At 42.9% G+C, this 24,482-nt stretch overlaps 1 protein-coding gene across 5 annotated transcripts; it reads left to right on the forward strand.

Annotated features, from left to right (window-relative positions):
• Positions 1-274: 274 nt before the first annotated feature.
• Positions 275-20,246, forward strand: LOC115138077 (GATA-binding factor 2-like). Of its 5 annotated transcripts, none has more exons than XM_065000185.1 (6): positions 275-417; positions 6,136-6,594; positions 7,462-8,034; positions 11,192-11,337; positions 13,935-14,060; positions 17,686-20,246. In XM_065000185.1, exons 2-6 carry the CDS (start codon positions 6,369-6,371, stop codon positions 17,983-17,985), a joined length of 1,371 nt encoding a protein of 456 aa, XP_064856257.1. In that variant the 5' UTR covers positions 275-417; positions 6,136-6,368; the 3' UTR covers positions 17,986-20,246. The 5 variants fall into 5 exon arrangements, with proteins under 5 accessions (XP_064856257.1, XP_029530383.1, XP_064856255.1 ...); XM_029674523.2 differs by lacking the exon at positions 275-417 and adding an exon at positions 5,709-5,832; XM_065000183.1 differs by lacking the exon at positions 275-417 and adding an exon at positions 5,832-5,921.
• Positions 20,247-24,482: the final 4,236 nt, after the last annotated feature.

Raw genomic sequence — 24,482 nt, forward strand, 5'->3', positions numbered from 1 at the left:
GTCACGACCCGGAAGACAAGATTGAGACTGGTTGACGCACCATAACAACATACATTGCTCCTATGTCTATTAAGTTTTTTCCCCTCGTTTTCAGCGGAGCTATAGAAAGAAAACGGGGGAGAGAGAGAGATAAATAGAGATAACGGGAGAGATAGAAAGAGAGAAAGGGGGGGTGCTAAACTGCTTGCCAACTGACATAACTATTTTGGGACAGAGGGACATAGCTTCCACAGCAGCATCACTAACAAACGCGGATTGATTTTTAGGCAGTCCAACACCCATAACAGCGCATAAAGGGAAACGTCAGCGAGAACTACGTAGTGCCAGGCAGGCGAAACCGAGACCCGGTTATAGGCTACCGGACTGAATCTCTCATTACTCCTCTCCCAGACAGAGCAGGACCGAGTCAGTCTGGTGGTAAGAGATATTCATTATTTACTATTTACTATTGTTGTAAGTGGAATTATTTCGACATGCTGTAAATTCCTTGCAATCGTGTTACTGGTTGGGGTACATATTTAAAGACTAGTTGTCCATCAACTGAAATTAAATATGTGAGAGTAGGCTATCCAAGCGTAAAGCTTTTTTTTTAAACCATCTGCCTATATATCATTTACAATATACTTGCCTCATAATGATGCAACGTTGACTGCACACATTATAGGCTACATTATAGGCTACAGAGAGCCCTAGTTGGCACCGCACTTGGAGTGGCACCGTCACGGAGTAGCCGTGTTAGAATGTGGGAAGAACAAGATAACATATAAGCTATCATAATAATAACAATAGACTACAATTTCACTGCATTTTATGCAAACATTTTCTCATGTGTTTATGTCATATAGTCTTTCGTTTATAAGAATTCGTTACGCAGCATGTAATCTAATTCTGCTATTATCTTCTGCTTATGTACTGCATGCACTTCCCTGTCAAATCTATAATTACTACTATCAAACACCACGGTTTTCTGGCTTGCAAAACAATAACATTATTTTTTTATCAGACTAAATAGAATGCATAGAAACAGTATGCCATAGCTCCTTTTAGTATTCGTTATTACTTGTCTTTGTAACTATTGGGCTGTATAAACTAGGAATACAACACAATGTGATTCATTAAACATGAAGTCATCTGGTAGAGCTAAGGTCCTCCCAAAGACATACCTTCCGCACCATCGATTAGGCTATCATTTGTCCAGATTCAATTCTTCATGGTTTAACAGTGTTATTACATGGTTATTACGAGTAGCCCAATCAGTTGAATGAACTGACTTCATGTGATCTGTTTTTTACTAGATGTTCGTGAAGTATTAAAAAGTTAATCACAATTGAACTTTAATTAAACATGACAATTGCTGTGGCCTTGGGTTATGGGATTGTGGAATTGTGCAGATCTAGGCTAACCAATCACGGGTGTGAGATTAACATCAGCGTCATATTAAGATGACGATGTATGTATCCACTAATCACCTGTGCTTTCAAACGCATTAAGACTCTAGTAACCAACGCCCTTTCATCACAAGAAAGGGCAATAACGTCATGGTCTCAGTGGTCGAATAGAAACAAGGGCGGGACTGTTGTCTCGAGCAGGCAGATTTATTGCCCTCGTGAGACTGTCATCAGCTAATAAAAACGACACTTACACTCGAAACTCAGCATGTGGCCCCTTACCTATCAGTCACCTCACATGCCATACCAGTTAAGCGTCCCTTTTCTGATGATCACTTAGACCTAATATAAATACACTCAAATGATATCAAGGCTACCAGTGAGGTCCATGGAGCCAAAATGTACAGAAGTCCATCCAATAATGGGCCATTATACTATGAAAATTTCCTTTGAACATACAGTAGCCAGATTCACCAACTCAGAAAACAGTTAATGCATCTAGTTTAATATGAGGGTGAAAATGCATTGCTTTCACAACCCTATTCTGGGTTTGCACTTCCACTAGGATGGGCTGTGTGCTGGGTGCTGTCTGCTTCTGTCTACTCTATAGCCCCCAGTGCCCTGTGCTCGATGTAATTACCCATGAGTAAAGGACAATAATGCTTCAGCTGGTTTGTGTCATTCTCCTCTCCCCAGCTCTGCTTATCTTCACAAACCCCTCTGTGGCTTTCTCTACCCCGCCCCCCACCCTCACCCCTCTGAATAATGATGGATGTTGACCATAAGCAAGGGGAACAAACAGGTAGAGAAAGGCAAGCTCATTTCATAGCAGCACCTGTTAATGATTGGAATGGTCTCTGTTGCTCGTACACCGACTCTGGTTCAGTAATAACCATGTTGTGTTGTTGTCATGTTGTGTAGCTACCATGCTGTGTTGTCATGTGTTGCTGCCTTGCTGTGTTGTTGTCTTAGGTCTATCTTTATGTAGTGTTGTGTTGTCTCTCTTGTTGTGATGTGTGTTTTGTCATATATTTTATTTTTATATTTTATTTTTAATCCCAGCCCCGTCCCCGCAGGAGGCCTTTTGCCTTTTGGTAGGCCGTCATTGTAAGTAAGAATGTGTTCTTAACTGGCTTGCCTAGTTAAATAAAGGTTAAATAATAAATAAATAATAAATAACAACCGTCTGGTCATTCACCTTACCATAGCAATGGTTATTAGGGATACCTTCAACATGAGATGTGCCTTTTGTTAAGTAAATCAGGTGTTAAATGGGGTGAAAATGAGACTGGAGTAGGACTTTAAAGCTGACCGCTGCACAGAAAGGCCTACAAACCTACGGCAGAAGAAAAGAAGCATCCTGAATTGACATGGTTTTGCTACCATCGTATTGCCTCTTATTCATAACAATGCCTGTCATTGCCATGTATGGCCAATGAACATTTCTTATGGGAATAAATGTTTTTCCTCAGCCATAGGCAGCAAGGAAGGGTTCATGTGCTTACCTCCAAGGGCTCTACCGCTCTAGTAGGATAGCATCCCCTGTGAGACAATGCTGCTATGTCCTTGAGCGAGGACCCCCCCCCCACACACACACACACACAAACCCATCATCCCATCCTTTGTTCCAGCACAGATACAAATGGGATTAATGAAGGTATAAATTACAGAGGGGTAAATCCCGTTGAGTAATCCATTTGGCAAACATGCGAAACAACAATGGAGAGGCTGCTTGCTGGGCCTGACCCACCCAGTCCCAGCCACACAGCACAGAGCAGGCTGCGGTACAGAGGAGCACAGCACCGAGGACAGACAACCACAGACAGACAAACAGCAGTGGTGATGTAAGGGAAAAAAGAGGACCTGCTATGATCACTATTAGGGTTTGGTCAAGACACGATTTGAATTCCTCTTGCTTTACATTGAAAACATGTAGTCGTTGCATTGCTGTTAAATTGATGCATCATAGTTTAGAGAGATCTCTTGTGTTGATGCTTTGTATGATTTTTTATTACCTTTATTTTGTACTTTAGACCAAAGTGCCATAGAAAACATTGTTTGAAATCTATGTAACTTGACCTGCTCAATGAATGACAATTGACAGAGTTGCAAATGATTTCAAAGAAACCTATTTATTAAGACAGATGTCCTTGCTACACCTGACATTTTCAGCTGCTACAGCTCTCATTTCAGGAGAATGTCTGTTATTTGGGTGATTACATAGGGAGACCCTTGGGTGTGTTATGACCCCACATACACTAATTTGTTGATTTTAGAAGATGACAAGCACAGAGTGCTGAGCTCATCATGTCATGGCCCCTGACCAGATGCCAATGACTGAATGCCAAGCCACACACACTCTCGCTCGCTCGCGCGCAAGCACGCACGCACACAAACACACCCTGCAAATATACTCATATCAAAGCCCAAACTGTCCAAATTCCCTCGTTCTAACATTGCGTTAAGCTATTCATGCATCCTATTTTTCACAGATTGAGTATAGTAGTCTAAGTATGTAATTATTTTATTTAGGCTTGGCCAAAACATCACTGTATTTCTATTAGAATAAACAAAACTTGGTCGTAACTGATCTCGAGGCTTTTTTGGAACAATTGTGAAGTCCATGCGCTGAGATTTTTTTCTGTGACGTCTAGTCTGGGCGTCAGAGAGGCGGCCGGTCTGGGCCCCGAGCTCCCTCCAATTATTGTCTGTCAATCACGCACGCACGCACACACACACATTCTTTATTAAAAAAGACATTCAAACATTTCCTTTTTAATATTTAATATCGCGATGTATGGCACGAAATGCCACATTTTTACTATAGAGGGTAAGCCAGTACGTCTCGACTGGCGATTTTATCCTGGATGCTCTTTCCCCGTATTATTTTGATCAGGTACAGACAGGCCCATAGAATACCTGTGCAAAAGTGTGTAGGCTACAGTATTTCATCACATTATAATAAAATACCACTTGAAGGCTAAACCTAATAACCTCATAACAAGCGCTGGATTATAGACTACATTTTAGGAGGTTCAGTTGGTAGCCTATTATTCATAGGCTTTTGCTTATGAGGCCTTCCAATCTATTCCTGGCTTGAAATAAATCACAGGTATGTGGGTATGTAGACAGGTATTTGGGTATGTAGAGTGGTTGTAGGAAAAAGCGCTGGTTATACAGGCGCACTTGATAAAAGGTTATTGGCGACACTCTGTCTTTATGCCTGTGGTGGACAAGCCTTCTTGTTTCAGCCATGAGGTGAATGTAAACAATAATTAACAAAGTGTTGCTAATGGTCACCAATTGGTTTTACACAGGTGAGGCGGGCCTGACGCCCTGTCTGTACCACCAAGTGAGAAAAAGGCGCCATTAACATGCAGAAAGTATTGACTGCTCTAGATCTTAGGCAAAACCAATGTTTTCACAAGAGGAATGTCGTGACTAATAATTAAAGACAATTAGGCGCTCACAACAATGGCCCCACTTTCGAAGTCATAAAACAAATCCTCTCCTATTAATCCTAGAGGCACTGAAAATTGGGTTTATATACATTGCAGGTTCATGTGATCATTCACACTTGCAATTGGTGTTGTTCTACAAGAAATGTACATAATTGGCATATAGAATCATTGTAAAATATGTCCAAACTGCCGATGCAGTTCTCCACAAGGGCCTATGCTGTAAAACAAAACTTGTGAAAACCAACGACTTTACTGTTGAATACAGAATAATAACCAAAAGACTGCTTAATTATTTTATGATGTTTGATAGCATTTCAATTAGCCCACTAAACATGTTGAACATCTAATCTGGTTGGTTTCATTTAACTAGCCTATACAAAATAGCATTGGCATACACTTTGAATTCAAACTTAGCATTATAATGTTGTGTTTTCTAAAGGCTAAACAATCTCAAGGTGGTATGCAAGGCTAAGTGACAACAGCCTACAGGCTACTGCGTTTGCCAGATAATGTAGGCCTAGTTGACTGTTACAGAAATTGTCAGGCTTACAATTTACAGTTTCAATTTGCCTCCATCTGGGCTGTCCGTCTCTGAGTGTTGGTAAAAGAAGACATTATCAGGGGCAAATTGCTCATTCTGCGAGCTTCACGAGAGAGAAAAGTCCCCCGAGAAATTACACCGCTGATTGATATGTCTTTTAGTTTTTTGGTCCGGGGCATTAGTGTTTCGAATGGAAACTGAAAGAGCTGGGATACATGAGCCAATTGCAGCTATACTGATCTGTGATTGGCTTACAGGAGGTCACTGCTCGCCCTTGACTCCGCCCCGACTCGCTTGATATGGAATTTACTGGCGCCAGTCGCGTCAGTGTACTGCCACAATTCAATAGGAAAGTGCGCCCCGGTACCTCACGGATCAGGCGTTTCAGAGATTAACGTGTGTTTGAACAGCTGATCGTAGTCATAGATCAAACTTTCAACAGGTAAATTCAGAAGAAATATTTTTTTCCAATGGAGTAAGATTGGATGCATGTGTTATGAGTATAACAATGCAGCAATGGTGCAATGCACTGTAAGTCGTTTTTTTTTAAATGACAGTTTTGTGGTGAAAGCTGTTTGTAAAAAGGTCGTCACTATGCTGGCTATACAATGCTCCTGGGATGATTGAATGTATAGGGAAAACAACAATATCGTATATTTAGCATACATCGCCGAAGGATGTGTGCAAAAGAGTGTGGCACCAGGTTGTGTATTAAATTATAAAATGTTGTTGTGTTTCATTGCAGATGTCAGTAAGAGCCAATAAAACGGATCAAGGATTCTATTTCTGAAGCAAAGAACCCGTAAGGAGAGTGTGCCGAAAACCCGTATGACATCACTACGTCCATCCTTTTCTCCACATTTCGGGACTGTAAAAAGTGCTTAATCCAGGAGAAGGACCACATAAAGATAACTTATATTTTCAGAAAAAGTACGACGTTTCGGTGATATCTTGGATAAAGTTATCGACGATTTAGGTATGGAAGTCGCAGCCGATCAATCTCGGTGGATGGCGCATCATCACGCCGTGTTGAATGGGCAGCATCCAGACTCGCATCACCACAGCTTGGCCCACAACTACATGGAGCCCATGGCGCCGCTTTTGCCCCCAGACGAAGTGGATGTGTTTTTAAACCACTTGGACTCTCAGGGGAACCCCTACTATGCCAACTCCCGGGCCAGGGTTACATACAGCCAGGCACATGGTAAGACGCGCTCAGCCCTGTGACTAAACTGTATTAATTAAGTCTGCTTTATAGCCTTTAGGTAATTGTGAGAGGGTGCAATAAGACAACATGTATCCAACCACCCAGGCTTTAAAACTAATCGATGGTAGGCCTATATTATTGCCATAACTGGTTGTGTGATGTTTGATGCACAATAACATTTTCCCATTACCAGTAAAAAGTCGTCCATTACAGAACCTTGTGTTTAAAAACAAATCTAGATATGTTATTTTATTCAATATGTGAGAACATAAATTATGTCAATTGAAATATTGTAAACACAGATGTCCATACGCGTGGCTGTCTCTGGCGTACGGCATTGAATCATAAAACGAGCATTTCTAGCAAGAGACAGCGAGGGGAAAGGGAAGTATGTCATTTAACCCCTCTGTTGGAGCAGGGGTTTCTAGAGAGAGAGAGAGAGAGAGGGGGCACTCCCGGATATAAAATCAAAACGCAAAATTACTAATAACATTATTTAGTCCGAGATCTGGAACTGAGCGACCAACAGGCCATTGGCAAATAGCAGTTTAGTCGAGGCCTCTACACTCCCATTTTCTCTCCGTGGATTTTTTTCTCCCATACATGCTTTCGACAATAAGAGATTGTGTTGCAACAAGCGTAAACATTAACATCTGTAAATATTTTTGTCAAGTAGTCTATGGTACGGAGCTGTAGTAGCTATTTTAATAACTTTTACACTAAGAAAAATATACCTCAATGTCGAGTTTAAATAGTTTGGAATTGACATCAACAGGTGAGGAGACAGCACTTTACGCAGTGTGATAGTACTGGACACATCGCTTTCGATTAGAAAAAAAAAATCATAATATTTCTTATTTACAGCTCGCCTTGGGAGTCCGGTTTGCCGGCCACACCTCATCCACAGCCCCGGCATTCCGTGGCTTGACAGCGGGAAGGCGGCCCTCTCTGCTGCCCACCACCATAACGCATGGGCGGTCAGTCACTTCAGCAAGCCAGGAATGCATCCTGCTAGCTCCGGCTACCCTTGCAGTAGCAGCTCCAGCACTGCTCCGGTGTCTTCCCTCACCCCTGCGTCCCACTGCAGCCCGCACCATCTCTACAGTTTCCCTCCTACGCCTCCCAAAGACGTGTCCCCGGACCTCGGCCCTACTTCTCCAACCTCCACCTCGACAAGAATGGACGAGAAGGAGTCCATCAAATACCAAGTGTCACTGGCAGAGGGAATGAAAATGGAGGGTTGCAGTCCTCTCCGCAACAGCCTGGCTTCGATGAGTGCCCAAACTCCCGCAACACACCACCCCATCCCGACCTACCCATACTCTCTCCCAACACCACACGAATACGGCGGCAGTCTCTTCCACCCCGGTAGCCTGCTGGGTGGATCTTCATCCAGCTTTACGCCGAAGTGTAGAAGCAAAGCCCGGTCGTGCTCAGGTGAGTTTCATAAGTCTATTCTGCGCATAAAGAGTCTGGTATGGCCTAATTATGTACTTTTAAGGTATACAAATATTGGGAGTCAATGTTAGGGCAATTATAAACCAGTGTCAGGTCTATGTTTTGTCAAAACGCTTTGGAAGTGCATGGATTTCTGTCAGGGCCCAAACAAGAATGACAATTTAGCTTGTTCTAAATGTATTTTACTTATAGGGCTATGAATGCTTTAATCTTCAAGAAATAGATTGGGTGGTCCTGTAAGTGTTTCGCTGTCGAACAGTTGCTGTAATAACGTCAGGTTATTTTACCTGTAGCGCTTCTCTCCTTCCCAAACCTGTCCCAGTGGCTCTTATCTCTGTTCCATCGCATTCGTCACCACTTGTAAACACCATCCACTTAAATGAAATGATTAAGCATTTAACATGAAACGACTAATATTTGAAACGCAAATATTCAGGTTTGAACATGATTAAAACACGTTTGAGTCGAGGCAAGGAGATAACAGCCTAGTCAAACAATCACCAAAATTAAAATACGGAATTCAACATGAAACATTAGTTTATTTTCAATAATTTGGCTTATAGGCTAGTTGGCAGAATTATTATGAAGAGGGTTCTGAATATAATAATATTTCAATAGAATATGTAATAATACTTATTGTGAATGTTTTTATTAGTAGGTCTGTTGAAAGTGCTTATACGTGACCTAGGCCTATAATAAGCATGTCTGACAGGCCTATCCAGATTTTAAAATAACGTTTTTTTTATTACAAAATTGCACGAATGCTAACCTAATCATTATTTTGAAACCATATTCTATGTGGTCGTGTTTATGTTTATCGGGCCTGGTTGGCTGGATGCTGAGAATAAATGCCACCAATGCCCTTGTTTGGCAGAAGCTTAAAAAATGCAGGAGTCACGACGCTCTGGCGACTCCTGCCATTTCCTGTATACCTTGAGTGAACAAATCACGACCTCCACCGTCCACTGCTCGCCCCAATACTAACAAAGCACTGTCGGGACACGCTGTCACAGGCGACAGAGCCCTGCTGTTTGTGTTTTTAAGCATGGCCTTGGCCCAGTGAGCAGAGATAGTGAGAAAGAATCAAGCCCAGGGAGAGGAAAGGAGGATTAACACTAGTAGTAATGACCATATCGAAGACAACAAAGTCATAATACAATAATAATAATTGATAATAAGGTTATGATATTGTAATAATAACGTTTCTCTTATAGCAGTTTAGGTTCTCCGAAAAGAGCACATCACCTTCAGATAAATGTATAAACATATTAGATAGTTAATTACATAGTTAATCAAGCCATCACATGAGCTCATAGGGAGACATTTATCATTACATTTGCTCAGACTAATTAACTCAAAATTAATTATGTTGTGGGCCTGGTGTCCAAAAATGATTTGAATGTGTAGTCTCTCTAACTGTTTGTTAGTGTATAGAGATATTAGCAAACAACTGTCTTCATTTGGATTATCACTACAGATCAAAGTGTTATTGTCTGATGTATGCTCAGTAGTTCAATAATTTGTGGATGGTAGATTGGTTATGCAAATATTTTAATTAAAACGGTATCCACAAATCCTTTAAAGGGATTATTTTATGCAAGAGCATTGTAACTATCACAACAGAGAAATACACATGAACTTGAATCTCCCCTTACAGATCCAGAATCAGTAACTCACATAAGGCCTGCCATCCCTTTATCAGTCCCAAAGTCTGATGGAGCCGTGATTGATTGTGGTATGAAATGCCACAATGACATTTCAGCAGTCAGCACATACCTTACACAACAGTGTGGCTTCCTGTTTAAATAACCTTAAACGAGCCCTATCCGCTCACCTACATACCTCCTCCCTGGAATGGCAATGGCCTCAGTCTCTCTACTATACTCTCGGCCAGGGGGATTTCAGTGTTCTCTCCTCAAGGAACTTCCCAAATTACACAATAATTCAACACATTTTGTCATTCTGGAGCTGGAAGGCGATGTTGTATTGATACTGGTGCCTCTGCTGGACTGACAAAACAGGGAGAGAGAGTCAAACACTTCAAAAGGAGCGTTGCCTTGTCCCGAGCAGATCCTTTTCTCAGGTTTAGGTGGGACTATGGGTGTTGCTGACATTATAATAGGAATAAAGGCACAATGCTCTAGGGAGAGGGAAACATGAATTAAACAAGGCCATTTTGGTCGAGGTTCAGCAACGGCCCATTTGACTGAGCCTGTGCATTATACCACAGTGCAACCTGTAAGAGGAGAGAGAGAGACAGGCTTTCTGCAGCTGAAGATGTAGAAGTGGGTGAAAAGACTTGAACCCTGAACACACCAGAAGAGGGTCACCACTAAATGGGTCACAGTAGCTGCCAGGCACACAAAGAGAAACCTAACAATGAAAAGATTTTGTAAATATTTTCAAAAGTCATGAGTAAAGGGAAACATAGCAACCGGGCTGGTATAAAGTGATACTGAGCTATAATATGGGCACCTATTTGTTGGAGACCACAATGTGGTCAGGCCCACATTTAATACCACCACCAGCACCACACTCTTCTGTTTCCTCTCATGTGTGCCCACAGCACATGAATTATGTAGCTCTAATTTGATGGTGTCTCACATTCATCTGTTTGGACACCTTTGGACACGTCCTGGCTGTCTCTGGGTTTCCTACCCTGGATCACTTTACATACAGGTGTCTGTGTCCATGGCGATTCGCCCTGAACCAAACTGTACAAATGACAGTCATATGGGATTGTCTTTGGCTGGTACACCTGCACACTGATATGTACACTGAGACACTGTCCTCCCAGTGTGTGTTTGTGTGTGTGTGTGTGTGTGTGTGTGGGGGGGGACTTCATATTACACTACTGATGAAGAGTGTGTCCAGTAGGCTCATCAAATCAAATCAAATCAAATTTATTTATATAGCCCTTCGTACATCAGCTGATATCTCAAAGTGCTGTACAGAAACCCAGCCTAAAACCCCAAACAGCAAACAATGCAGGTGTAAAAGCACCTGATTTCCTCTGTGTCCTCCTGGCGGCTATTGTCTTCAATGTGAATCCGTTACTGTTTAGCTTTTGATGGAGTGTGAACTTTTTAATTATATAAATGTCCCTTTGTCTTCCCTCCACTTGAATTCTGCTCAGAGGGGCGCGAGTGTGTCAACTGCGGTGCCACCTCCACCCCGCTGTGGCGGCGGGACGGGACGGGCCACTACCTGTGCAACGCCTGCGGCCTGTACCACAAGATGAACGGTCAGAACAGACCTCTCATCAAGCCCAAACGCAGACTGGTGAGTCCCCATCTCGCTCCCGTCTACCCTTCCACATCTGAGAAAGGGGGCCAAAATAGAGCACGAAGCAGATACCGCCAGGACAATTCCAGGAAAGTTGTATTTTCCCTATGATCTTCCTGGAATTGTTTGTCCCTCTCACCCCCTGGTGATTGCCTCCACCGTCTGTTACAATACTGCTACTATTGCCATTTGAACTGCTTTCATTAGTGCTGATACTGCTGATACTGTCACTGATCCCAATGCCCATGTTGCTTTGGTTATCACCACCCTGAAGTGAGTGAAAAACAGTGCACACACATAAATACTTTGTCCAGTGTTTCTGCACAGGCATTTAAGAGCAAGGATTATTCTGAGCCTTGTTATTTCTAATGCACATAAGCCTATATATTTTCCTTGTCTCCGGTGGGCTGAATTATTACTGTATGTTTACTTTACAAGTTATTATTACAATACATTTTTTTCCCAAATGATAATGGTTCCTGATTATATTGAAAAGGTTTATTTGTTCATTTTATATTCAGACCTCTGATTAGGATTCATCATTTTGACTGTATAGGATAGGCTTACTTACCATCTCGAACTTTTTAAGATATTCAAGTTGTGAGAAGTGACATCATTTCAGTGGCAGTTCAAGGCACATTCCAAATGCTAACTTTTGGCTAGCTCCAAGCATTTTCGCATTAATATGCAATGGATTTAGATTGATAAAAACTTTAAATTCGATATTTACATTTTGCTAAACCATATTTTACTTGATTTATTTAAGGAACTTTTCTACCTTGTTTCCCTCTGAACATGTTAATGATCAGTAGCGGTTTACCCGCCACACCCCATTTCTAGGCTAGATCTGAATAGCTTTGTTCTGACATAATTAAATCATACTACTATACATAGGCCTAATGGGAATATTTCAATCAATAGCTTATACCTCACTATCTAATTAAATGGACACTTGTTATGCAGTCATCCAGTCATGCAGTTCCAAAGACGCAATAATAGACCAAACTGTAGCCCAATTCACTCGTGTTGTTAAATGTAAATTCGTGTTATAATTTACAAGTGTAGCCTAACCCACGCGGTGGCCTATTTGAAATATCGTAATTGTTTAACACATTGCAATGGTTGCCTGAGTTTGTCTTTGCCTAGGTTATCTTCCATTGAGATACATGTAATGGGATGGAGAACATTTTGAATGTTGTTTTTTATTTCTATAACTCTCTTTTTGAAATATATTGTAACAGACTGTATTAGCGTTATTGTCAGCATTAGTGGAACAAGTAGGCTATAAGTCATTTTAGCGCAGCTTGGTGTAAATAAGCGCGCCTCTGACTCGTTCTCTCGATGAGAAGTCCATTACATTTTCCATTGGTCGGTCTGTGGCCGCAGCTTTGCATTTTCAACTCAAGTGTTTTCAGAGTTCTGTTCAAAGGGCATCCAGTTGTTTCCTATTCGGATATCTGCCCCGGCACGATAAGGAAGCCAGGCTCCCGGGTGTTTCCGCCTTCAACAAATACCGCTGCATTTTGTATGGACCCGGCAGGCCAGACTTTTACAGTATACTGTAAAGCGATTATCATAACACTATAGGACCCAGTTATGTGTGAAGAGAGAGAGAACGTGAGGGGCGGGATGGTTGTGGGGATTGGAAAATAAATGTATTTATGTTCTTGGTCTGTTGTTTGTTGGTCATGCACCGTTGGCACTGGCACATGCTTTATGCCCCGGAATGCGATGTGGTTTTTGTTGTAGTACTATTCTATTTTTCTGTTTTTTAAAATTCCGTCCGTCGCCATGCTAGTTTTTATTCGGGATGTTTTGCATGAACCACTGTCATAAAACCCTAAATTAATAAAAATAAATACATAGGCCTACATGCTATGTTATTGTATTGTGAGCCTAAATGTTTCTTATTATGTATGAAGAATAGATCTGTAATGGACACAAAGCGCACTGGCAGACAGGGCCCTGGTCTTATAGACGCCTATAGTCCGGGTCGTTTGATTCTCTGGATCAAGGGAAGGGAGAATCATGCATAGAGACGGTATAAATTATTAATGTGCCCTATCTAATTTTTTTTATTAAATGAAATATGACAGCAGAAATTGGTACAAGACAGAAACAACGCATTTCAGAGAAACAGCTTTTGTAGCATTGCACAAATTGGAAAATTGAATTAAGCTTGTATAAATCACAGAATATATTCAATTAAACAAATACAGATGTGACTCCCTGTAAGCAATTTCATGAGTCTAACTGGCGCTGGCCTGGCTTTGAAGTTATTTGTGAATGTAGCCCGGAGAGTGGGACATCACAATAAGCTATAAAACGAGAGGTTTTACGTTTTAAACGCAGAAATATCCTATAGGCAAAAAAAATGAACATTTGAAATGTATAGGCCTAATCTATATTAGGCTATGCCTTAGGCTACGCCTACATGGCCATGGTAGTTAATTTTAATAATCGTATTCATGTCATGTTCACTTTCCTCGTTGATCTCTGTTGCCTAAGCTAATACAATCGTCAAATCAGCTAACATTTGAATGGCTTTATTCATAATGTAGCCTATTAACGTTCTGTCTTTTTCTCCACCACAGTCCGCTTCGAGACGAGCTGGCACCTGCTGCGCTAACTGTCAGACCACCACCACCACCCTTTGGAGGCGTAACGGCAATGGCGACCCGGTGTGCAACGCCTGCGGGCTCTACTATAAACTGCACAACGTAAGTAGCCTAACCGCTTACATAGAAACTGCGGGGCGAGCTGGTCAAGTGGGCGGACAGCTTGTATCGATTTAGGAGCGGGGGCGAGAGATGCAAAGCCTGCTTTCCCTGTGAAGCAGAACCCGCGGTCGTTTTTTCCCCCTTTTTATTAATCCATCTTTGTTTCAATGGTGGGTGTTACTCCCAGGAGAGGCTGGAGGGTGGGACTGTCATTCTGGGTAACGCGTCAGTTACATTGATGTCAGGGTAACACGGAACCCAAACCGGCTGCGCGCGTGCGCAATCGTGCATACATTTATTTTGTCCCCCAAACCAAACGCGATCACTACATGCAGGTTAAAATAGCAAAACAAACTCTGAACCAATGACATTAATTTGGGGACAGTTGGAAAAGCATTAAACATGTATGGCAATGTAGCTAGTTAGCTTGCACTTGCTAGCTAATTTGTCCTGGGGTATAAACATTGAGTTGTTATTTTACCTGAAATGCACAAGCGTCAGTTACATTGATGCCAGGGTAACGCGTCAGTTACATTGATGCCAGGGTAACTTGTCAGTTACATTGATGCCAGGGTAACGCGTCAGTTACATTGATGCCAGGGTAACGCGTCAGTTACATTGATGCCAGGGTAACGCGTCAGTTACATTGATGCCAGGGTAACGGTCAGTTACATTGATGCCAGGGTAACGCGTCAGTTACATTGATGCCAGGGTAACGCGTCAGTTACATTGATGCCAGGGTAACCCCGTCAGTTACATTGATGCCAGGGTAATGCGTCAGTTACATTGATGCCAGGGTAACGCGTCAGTTACATTGATGCCAGGGTAATGCGTCAGTTACATTGATGCCAGGGTAACGCATCAGTTAGATGCCAGGGTAACGCCGTCAGTTACATTGATGCCAGGGTAACGCCGTCAGTTACATTGATGCCAGGGTAATGCGCCAGTTACATTGATGCCAGGGTAACGCGTCAGTTACATTGATGCCAGGGTAACGGTCAGTTACATTGATGCCAGGGTAACGCCGTCAGTTACATTGATGCCAGGGTAACGCGTCAGTTACATTGATGCCAGGGTAACCCGTCAGTTACATTGATGCCAGGGTAACGGCGTCAGTCACATTGATGCCAGGGTAACGCGTCAGTTACATTGATGCCAGGGTAACGCGTCAGTTACATTGATGCCAGGGTACGCGTCAGTTACATTGATGCCAGGGTAACGCCGTCAGTTACATTGATGCCAGGGTAACGCGCCAGTTACATTGATGCCAGGGTAACGGTCAGTTACATTGATGCCAGGGTAACGGTCAGTTACATTGATGCCAGGGTAACGCGTCAGTTACATTGATGCCAGGGTACGCGTCAGTTACATTGATGCCAGGGTAACGCCGTCAGTTACATTGATGCCAGGGTAACGGTCAGTTACATTGATGCCAGGGTAACGGTCAGTTACATTGAGCCAGGGTAACGCGTCAGTTACATTGATGCCAGGGTAACGCGTCAGTTACATTGATGCCAGGGTAACGCCGTCAGTTACATTGATGCCAGGGTAACGTGTCAGTTCCATTGATGCCAGGGTACGCGTCAGTTACATTGATGCCAGGGTAACGCCGTCAGTTACATTGATGCCAGGGTAACGCCGTCAGTTACATTGATGCCAGGGTAACGCGTCAGTTACATTGATGCCAGGGTAACGCCGTCAGTTACATTGATGCCAGGGTAACGTGTCAGTTACATTGATGCCAGGGTACGCTTCAGTTACATTGATGCCAGGGTACACGGTAGTTACATTGATGCCAGGGTACGCGTCAGTTACATTGATGCAAGGGTAACGCCGTCAGTTACATTGATGCCAGGGTAACGCGTCAGTTACATTGATGCCAGATGTTACATTGATGCCAGGGTAACGCCGTCAGTTACATTGATGCCAGGGTAACGCCATAGTTACATTGATGCCAGGGTAACGGCGTCAGTTACATTGATGCCAGGGTAACGCGTCAGTTACATTGATGCCAGGGTAACGCGTCAGTTACATTGATGCCAGGGTAACGGCGTCAGTTACATTGATGCCAGGGTAACGCGTCAGTTACATTGATGCCAGGGTAACGCGTCAGTTACATTGATGCCAGGGCAACGCGTCAGTTACATTGATGCCAGGGTAACGCCGTCAGTTACATTGATGCCAGGGTAACGCGTCAGTTACATTGATGCCAGGGTAACGCGTCAGTTACATTGATGCCAGGGTAACCAGTCAGTTACATTGATGCCAGGGTAACGCGTCAGTTACATTGATGCCAGGGTAACGCGTCAGTTACATTGATGCCAGGGTAACGCGTCAGTTACATTGATGCCAGGGTAACGGTCAGTTACATTGATGCCAGGGTAACGGCGTCAGTTACATTGATGCCAGGGTAACGCGTCAGTTACATTGATGCCAGGGTAACGCCGTCAGTTACATTGATGCCAGGGTACGCGTCAGTTAGATGCCAGGGTAATGCGTCAGTTACATTGATGCCAGGGTTACATTGATGCCAGGGTACGCGTCAGTTACATTGATGCCAGGGTAACCCGTCAGTTACATTGATGCCAGGGTAACGCCGTCAGTTACATTGATGCCAGGGTAACGGTCAGTTACATTGATGCCAGGGTAACGCCGTCAGTTACATTGATGCCAGGGTAACCCGTCAGTTACATTGATGCCAGGGTAACGCCGTCAGTTACATTGATGCCAGGGTAACCCGTCAGTTACATTGATGCCAGGGTAACGCCGTCAGTTACATTGATGCCAGGGTAACCCGTCAGTTACATTGATGCCAGAGTAACGCCGTCAGTTACATTGATGCCAGGGTAACCCGTCAGTTACATTGATGCCAGGGTAACGCGTCAGTTACATTGATGCCAGGGTAACGCCGTCAGTTACATTGATGCCAGGGTAACGCCGTCAGTTACATTGATGCAAAATTGTCTGAGAGTAGCCCTTTCAGACCCAGCATGGCTTCCATTCCTGTGTATTCATGTTTAGTGAGATAATTATATGCAATAGCCTTAAAGGCTCATGCCATTTATTGTGGCTTGATCATACAATGCCTGTGAAACCTGTTCCGCAACATTTATGGCACATCAGATTTCCCCCCTCATGTTTATTAAGAAGGCAACATGTTTTCCATCATAGTTGTTTAGATTTTTCTAAATGATCTAAAATTACAAATTACACTTGACATAATTGAATATAAAATCACTGAGAGTGCAAGAAAATATCCAATGACTAATAATTTAGAAAAAAAGAAACACTGTTTAAAAAAAAAAAACTTTATTTAACTAGTTAAGGCAAAAATAACAAATTCTTACTTACAATGACAGCCTACTGGGGAACAGTGGGTTAACTGCCTTGTTCAGGGGTAGAACGACCGAATTTTGCCTGGTCAGTTCAGGGATTTGATCCAGCATCCTTTTGGTTACTGACCCAACACTCTAACCACTAGGCTACCTGCCACCCCCAGGTAAAAACCACATAATATTAATATGAAGCCTGTGTATATATATATATATATATCATTTAACTATATTACTCCAGGCCTGTCTGACTACTCCTTAGCTAACATCCCTCCTCCCTGGCCTCTCCACAGGTCAACAGGCCAATGACCATGAAGAAGGAGGGCATCCAGACACGCAACCGCAAGATGTCCAGCAAGTCCAAGAGGGGCAGGCGTTCCGGAGATGGCTACGATGAGCTGTCCAAATGCATGCATGACAAGTCCTCCCCCTTCGGCGGTGGCCCTGGCCTGGCTGGACACATGACCCACATGGGCCACCTTCCCCCCTTCAGCCACTCCGGACACATGTTGCCCACTCCCACTCCCATCCACCCTTCGTTCGGCCATCCTCACCATCACTCCGGACGGTCGCCGGCCTGGGCTGAGCACTGAAACCTCCCGAAGCCCCTCCATCACCCCTCCACCATATCATCACCACCAATGCTTCTGTCTCTAGAGGGGTAAATTGGGCTCACTGTCAGTAGGACATTGTTTTGCCTGGCCTCATTTAGAGAATTGATGGAGAGGAGACGTGACTGAAGGGAGAGAGAACGTGAGTGTGCGAAGGTGAAGCGGAACATGGGCGTGTTGAGTTGCTCCCTTCAAGTTGCCTTTTTTTTTACTGAGTCACTTTGGTACCCCTCCCACCCTATGAGAGAAAATATGTGAGGTATTAGGATAACCACTGCTTTCCCCTCCTGAACCTCTGTAGTGTAAGGAGACCCCCCCCCCCTCCCCTCCCCCTTCCTGTTGTGGACAGACTGTTCACACCGTGGGTATGAGAGACTTTCTGAACCAGCCTCCCCACACATGCATACACACACACACACCACTGACCCCTCACCCCTTACATGCTGGAATACACACCCACCCGCCTGGTCCCCCTGGACTTTATTGGAAAAAGAAGCAAGCAAACAGAAAGTTTATATAAAGTTAATAATTGTTATTATTGTTGTTATAATTGATGTTATACTAGTTGTTATGATAATTTATTTTCACTCTTTTTGCTTTCTTCAGAACACAAGGATATTGTTACGATTATAATTTCATTGTTATTATGTAAAGAAAAGAACACAGACTTAGTCTTAGACGAGACATTGTTCCTAAGCTGTACGTTTTTATCATTTTGTCCATCTCACAAAATAAAGGAAATCAAGTTTTAATACTAAATAATGTCACTGAGTCCTTTAAATGTGAAATGTATCGTGTCTCTGTCTCTCTCTCGCCGTCTGTGTCTATTGGAGTGTCAGTGTGAATTCCAGTGTTGGTGAAGAGGTTTTGATTCCTGCTCTATTTCTAAGTGATATCAGATGTAACGAAGCCAACTCTATGATCCCCAAAGTGCAGTAATGGTTTTGTTGAGCTCCTCCCCTGAGTGATGTGCTGCTGTTTATAGAAGGCTTCTTTGTGGAGCTCACGCCCCAGGGTGCACCAGTGTGACCCAGACAGCAGGCTCCAAACCCAGGGTGAGCACAGGGCTCCCACGTCACACACTAACGCGTACACATGTCCTACAGAAATACACATTTTCGGTTCATATTACAGTTTTTTTCTATCGCTTTGGTGCAATTTTCACAAGTACAGTATGGGGTACATTTTCACAACACTTAGTACAAAACAAGGCAGTTGTTTAAAAACTCGTAAGCACATTTTCAATTGACTAAGTACAACACACAAAATCACAGTCCCCTTTTCACCAAACTTAATCAGTGTTACATCTCGAAATACATGTTTCACATTGGAATACATGTTCATATAAAGTAAGTTGCTCTTCACAATGCAATGCTCCCATTACCTTTGATATGATTGTCTTCTCATTTGTTAAAACACATTTGACTATTACTTAATCCGACTGCTCTTAATTAATAATCACTTAACCATTTGGTAAACCGACAGCTTTTAAACTGGTTTGCCTGTTTCACACTGCTTCACAAAAATTGTATTGGCAAAAAGAGTACTGTAATACTTTGAGATATACAATTTACGTAGAAGACGCTTTTATCCAACACGAAAACAGTCCACAACTCTGGTGTTGCTAGGGCCATGCTCTTATGAACTGAGCCACGTACAGGACCACTACCAACCACAAGTACAAACAATACTCTAAAATACAATACACAGGTTCAATATAGATGGAAGATGTATGATTGCCAACCGCATGAGCGTACCACCCTCCTTCATCCCATAGTCGAGGCATGCAAGGATTTCAATCCAGACCTATGTCAGGCTTTCTCCCCAGGTGCATGAACAATGAGGACATTTACGCCCATTTCCATGAGAACTTCTAGCCAAATGCTCAAGACAAGCTCGATGCAAACATGACGTTTCTTTCATTTATTTTGTTTGAATACATTGTGAAAGATGTCTTCAGTGGAAATGTGATGTTCAGTCAATTTTAGTGGGTAGTATTGCCTAATGTGAACAGTGTAATGTACAGAACTGTACAGTGCTGTAGCAAATTGCATTCAAAGGACAATTTTTAAACATTTTCTATTTCTATATTTTCTATTGAATTAACTGGTTGTTGTGTGTTTTGGTGATTAAATCGATGTTCTTATGTTATTTTACAGTAAACTTATTGTTTGGATCAATGGCTGTGCGGTAAAAGATGTCTCATAACAAAAGTAATGCACAATAAATGGTTTTGAATATAATACTTGCTGCGTTACAAGTATTAACAGTTTGGAGTTTTGTACTAAGAGTTTGGAAAATTAACCACATATTTGTGTAAATAGCACCAAAGCGATTGAACAAAAACGTTATTCCCTTCCTTATTTCCATCTCGATTCCTTGTGTCCCTCTCCCAGAATGCCCCTCTCTGGGCCACAGCGCGGTGATTGGAGTGAGAGGAAGGACAGAAGGTCTTTAGTGGGAGAGAAAAGAGGAAGGAAAGGCAATCAGGCGACCTGTGAGCAAACACATGGGAGGTTGTTTGGACCCCTCACACACAGATGTGCTTGCAGCTGAGGACTGCAGGAAATAGCTCTCAACTCTCTCTCCCTCTGTCTGCTGTTTTGTCTCTCTCTCTAGCCCTGTTTATACCTGCCGTTAACATGCTTCCTTCATCCTGGTCTTGTTCTGATCTTGTCGGTTTACACGGATCACAATCAGATCACAATGCATCTTTTAATCTTGTACACACAATCAGAATGTGGACAAGATCAGGACCAAGGCTGCATGTTAGAACCAGGTATAAACAGGTCTGTCTGTCTGTCTGTCTGTCTGTCTGTCTGTCTGTCTGTCTGTCTGTCTGTCTGTCTGTCTGTCTGTCTGTCTGTCTGTCTGTCTGTCTGTCTGTCTGTCTGTCTGTCTGTCTGTCTGTCTCTCTCTCTCTCTCTCTCTCTCTCTCTCTCTCTCTCTTTCTCTCTCTCTCTCTCAAGCTAAACGGAGGAATAGAGGAAACCATCAGCAGAGCCAGCAGCTAATGAGCCGGGCAGATTGGGGCCAATTCAAGGTCATCCTCACTGACCGCCTAGCTGCCCTCACACACCCTTGGCCATGACAAACAGGTCCTGGACAGACGCCATCAAACAGAACTAGTGCCACCCTATACGAACTTAGACCATAGCACTACCCACCCTGTTACCCTGTGTAGTACTATCAGCTTTGTATCTATGGGAATTGGCATGTTATGTAAAATGGGCAAGAAAAAAGCCTGCATCATTAGTCTATAATAAATAACGCCATGTAGCTACAAAAATGTGTTAATATATGAATGAATATAATGTACTGTATTCATAAAGGGCATTCTAAAGTGCTCAAAGTGCTGTACATTATAAGGGGGGCAGGGAATCTGACCACATACACTATCAATACATGGTGATTTCCAGTAACGTGTGTGTAAAGATGTCTGAGCCCTAGAGTGAGAGCCTGAGATCCAGCCCTCCTCAATGAGGCCCTCCAGAGGGAAGGAGAAGTCCTCCCAAAAATAATACAGTAGTCTGCCAAAGTCTAAGAGACAGGAGAGACGGGAGGGAAGGAGACAGCTGCTCTGTCCTGCTGCATGGAAGGAGAGGGTTGCACTGGTATGGGTAGCAGACGCCATACTCATCGAGAGTGAGGGTTTGATCTAGTGATAGTTATAGGTTCCTCTTCAGAATTATTGGCTCCTTGACACCTTTTAAACCTGAGTGGATGTACATAATAAACCGTTTGTGAGTGGCTATGTGTATAAGTCAGCATGGGGTGACATAACCACATTGGACAGAACATTTAAGGAACTTGAATCTCTCTAAGAAAGATAATAACAAGATCAAAAGCAGTGATAGACTTCAGAACAACTATAATAACCAGAAAGTATTTATAGCTAATTTTACCTTCACCCCCAAGGTAGCATTAAACTACAGCAGCAAAGCTACATGAAGATAGATGAAGATGGAACATGACCTTAGATGAGGAGCAGGGTGAAGATGCTGGTTGTCTTCCTCAGAGTTCTGAGAGCTTTATGAGTCTTCAACCTGGGACTTTTATGTCCCCTCTGTCCCACTCTCCCTCCCTCATCCTCCAGATCTCTTTCCTTCTGTATACCCCTCTCTGCCTTCACCCACCTCCCCCCTCTCCCACAAACCCCTCATCTGGCTCTCTACAACATCTCCACCCCTCCCACTCCCGATTATTTCTCTTCTCCCTCTCCCACTCCTTCCGTATATTTGTTTTTCTATCAAATTGAATTAGCAGAATCAAAAGGTAGTTGGCATTTCCCCACACAGAGTGGAGTTAGGCAGACAGGGAGGAAAGATGAAAGGAAGAGCAGCCCGGTTCAGACAAAGTTCTCCTGGACTGGATACATGTGTGTGTGTCTTTGAGGGTTGGGTCTGACCTTCACACTAGCCTAACTGAAAAAGCACCCTCCCCTTCTCCCCCAAACCCCTAGTAGGACATGAGGATGTTAAACTGGGTATTTTCTGGACTATATTTAGAGCTTTAAAGAATGGGACACGCATCATTGAATGTTACACTTCCTATATAAATGATGTCATCTATGATTAATTCCGGTCTTACATTTCATGTAAAAATATGGTCTTACATTTCATGTAAAAAGATGGTCTTACGTTTCATGTAAAAAGACATCAATGTAGTGGATAGATGCCGTCTTGTAGGCTCCTGAGCAATTCTGCCATTTTGTGTGTTTTTTTTACATAATGTTTACTCCATCATTTCCTATGACCGAAAACAGAAAACACACACCTTGATTTGGATGAAGATTTCTACTTCAATGAGTCAGCATCTATAGATGTTATGCTTACGAACTGGACGAGCTTCTTTCGAGACTGTCCTATCAACGGGACCAGAAGAACTGTACTATCCTATGTTTCTCAGAGTTGTGTTTGAGCAATGACATGGATAAAATACACGTCATTGGTTTTTCCATGCATTGTAAAGATCGGACGGCAGCTTCTGGGTAAGCTGAGAGGGGGAGGACCGTGTCTCTTTGTTAACAGCAAATGGTGAGCGATCTCTAATGTTAAGGAGTTAGAATACCTCATGAAAAGCTGCAGAACATACCAAAACAATTTTCATCTGCTGTACTGTATATTTTTCGTAGCTGTTTATTTACCACCACAAACAAATGCTGCCACTAAGACCACACTCAACTAGCTGTATAGAGCCATAAGCAAACAAGAACATGCACTTTGGGGCGGCAGGGTAGCCTAGTGGTTAGAGCTTTGGACTAGTAACCGGAAGGTTGCAAGTTCAAACCCCCGAGCTGACAAGGTACAAATCTGTTGTTCTGCCCCTGAACAGGCAGTTAACCCGCTGTTCCTAGGCCGTCATTGAAAATAAGAATTTGTTCTTAACTGACTTGCCTGGTTAAATAAAGGTAAAAAAAAAAAACTTCTCGTGAGGTTTTTAATGCAGAGAAACTGAAATGTATCTTACCTCCTTTTTAACAGCATGTCACCTGAGCCACTAGAGGCAACACAACTATAGATCACCTTTACTCCACACACAGAAACACAAACAAGGCTCTCAAATCTGACCATCAATATATCCTCCTGATTCCTGCTTATAAGCAAAAACTCAAACAGGAAATAACAATGACGGGCTCAATACCGAAGTGGTGCGATGAAGCGGAGGACAGATTTGTTAGCATCATTAATAAGTGCATCGACGACTGTACGTACATATACCAACCAGAAGCAATGAGTAACAGGCAACATCTGCACTGAGCTGAAGGCTAGAGCTGCCGCTTTCAAGGAGCGGGACATTAATCTAGACACTTATAAGAAATCCCGCTATGACCTCCGATGAGCTTATGTCGCTTATGCCTTGAACTGGCCCTGTTTTTACTGCATGATAAGTCATGTACTCCCCGTCACAGAATTTTGTCCCACTATGCCCCACCTCGGTACAGCTACTGCTACAGCTGCACTTAAGCTTGGTTGCACACATTCTTCCAAGCACCAAGAAAATACAAAAAATGAGAAGTGGGAAGTTCAAAAAGGAAATACTTATGCAGTATTATTAGGACCGATTGAGATCCAGAATCTGACAAAGGCAGGGTGGTACAAGATTGATAAACAAAGAGTTGGGTAGCTTACCTCATATTCATTTGTGACATATTCAATACATTTGTATAAATCCATTTTTTAGTGATTGACAGGATAACAAGAGATCAAGGACGAGAACGACAGAAGAGAAGCGAAAGAGGGAAAGAAACTGAGAGTGTTTCATATCGTTGAGAAGTGGTTAGTGGTAAATCCTTTTTGCTGTTCCTTGTGGGTTTCACAATGGGAAGGCCAGTAATGAAAGAGGTTGTAAAGACCATCGAAATGTGGTGCTTGTGGTCTTGGTATAGTTGGAAAGCAAATTAAGTTGTGCTCCCCTATGATTATATACTCTTCAGAATGGTGTTGGGCATCTCGTAACCCCCACTCTGCAGATAGAGA

Source organism: Oncorhynchus nerka, linkage group LG2 (assembly GCF_034236695.1).
Source record: "Oncorhynchus nerka isolate Pitt River linkage group LG2, Oner_Uvic_2.0, whole genome shotgun sequence".
Classification (NCBI taxonomy): Eukaryota; Metazoa; Chordata; class Actinopteri; order Salmoniformes; family Salmonidae; genus Oncorhynchus; species Oncorhynchus nerka.

Coding starts and splice junctions, on each gene's coding strand:
- LOC115138077 (XM_065000185.1), top strand. CDS start 6,369: ATGGAAGTCGCAGCCGATCAATCTCGGTGGATGGCGCATCATCACGCC. Junction 6,595..7,461: donor TACATACAGCCAGGCACATG/GTAAGACGCGCT, acceptor TCTTATTTACAG/CTCGCCTTGGGAGTCCGGTT. Junction 11,338..13,934: donor TCAAGCCCAAACGCAGACTG/GTGAGTCCCCAT, acceptor TCTCCACCACAG/TCCGCTTCGAGACGAGCTGG.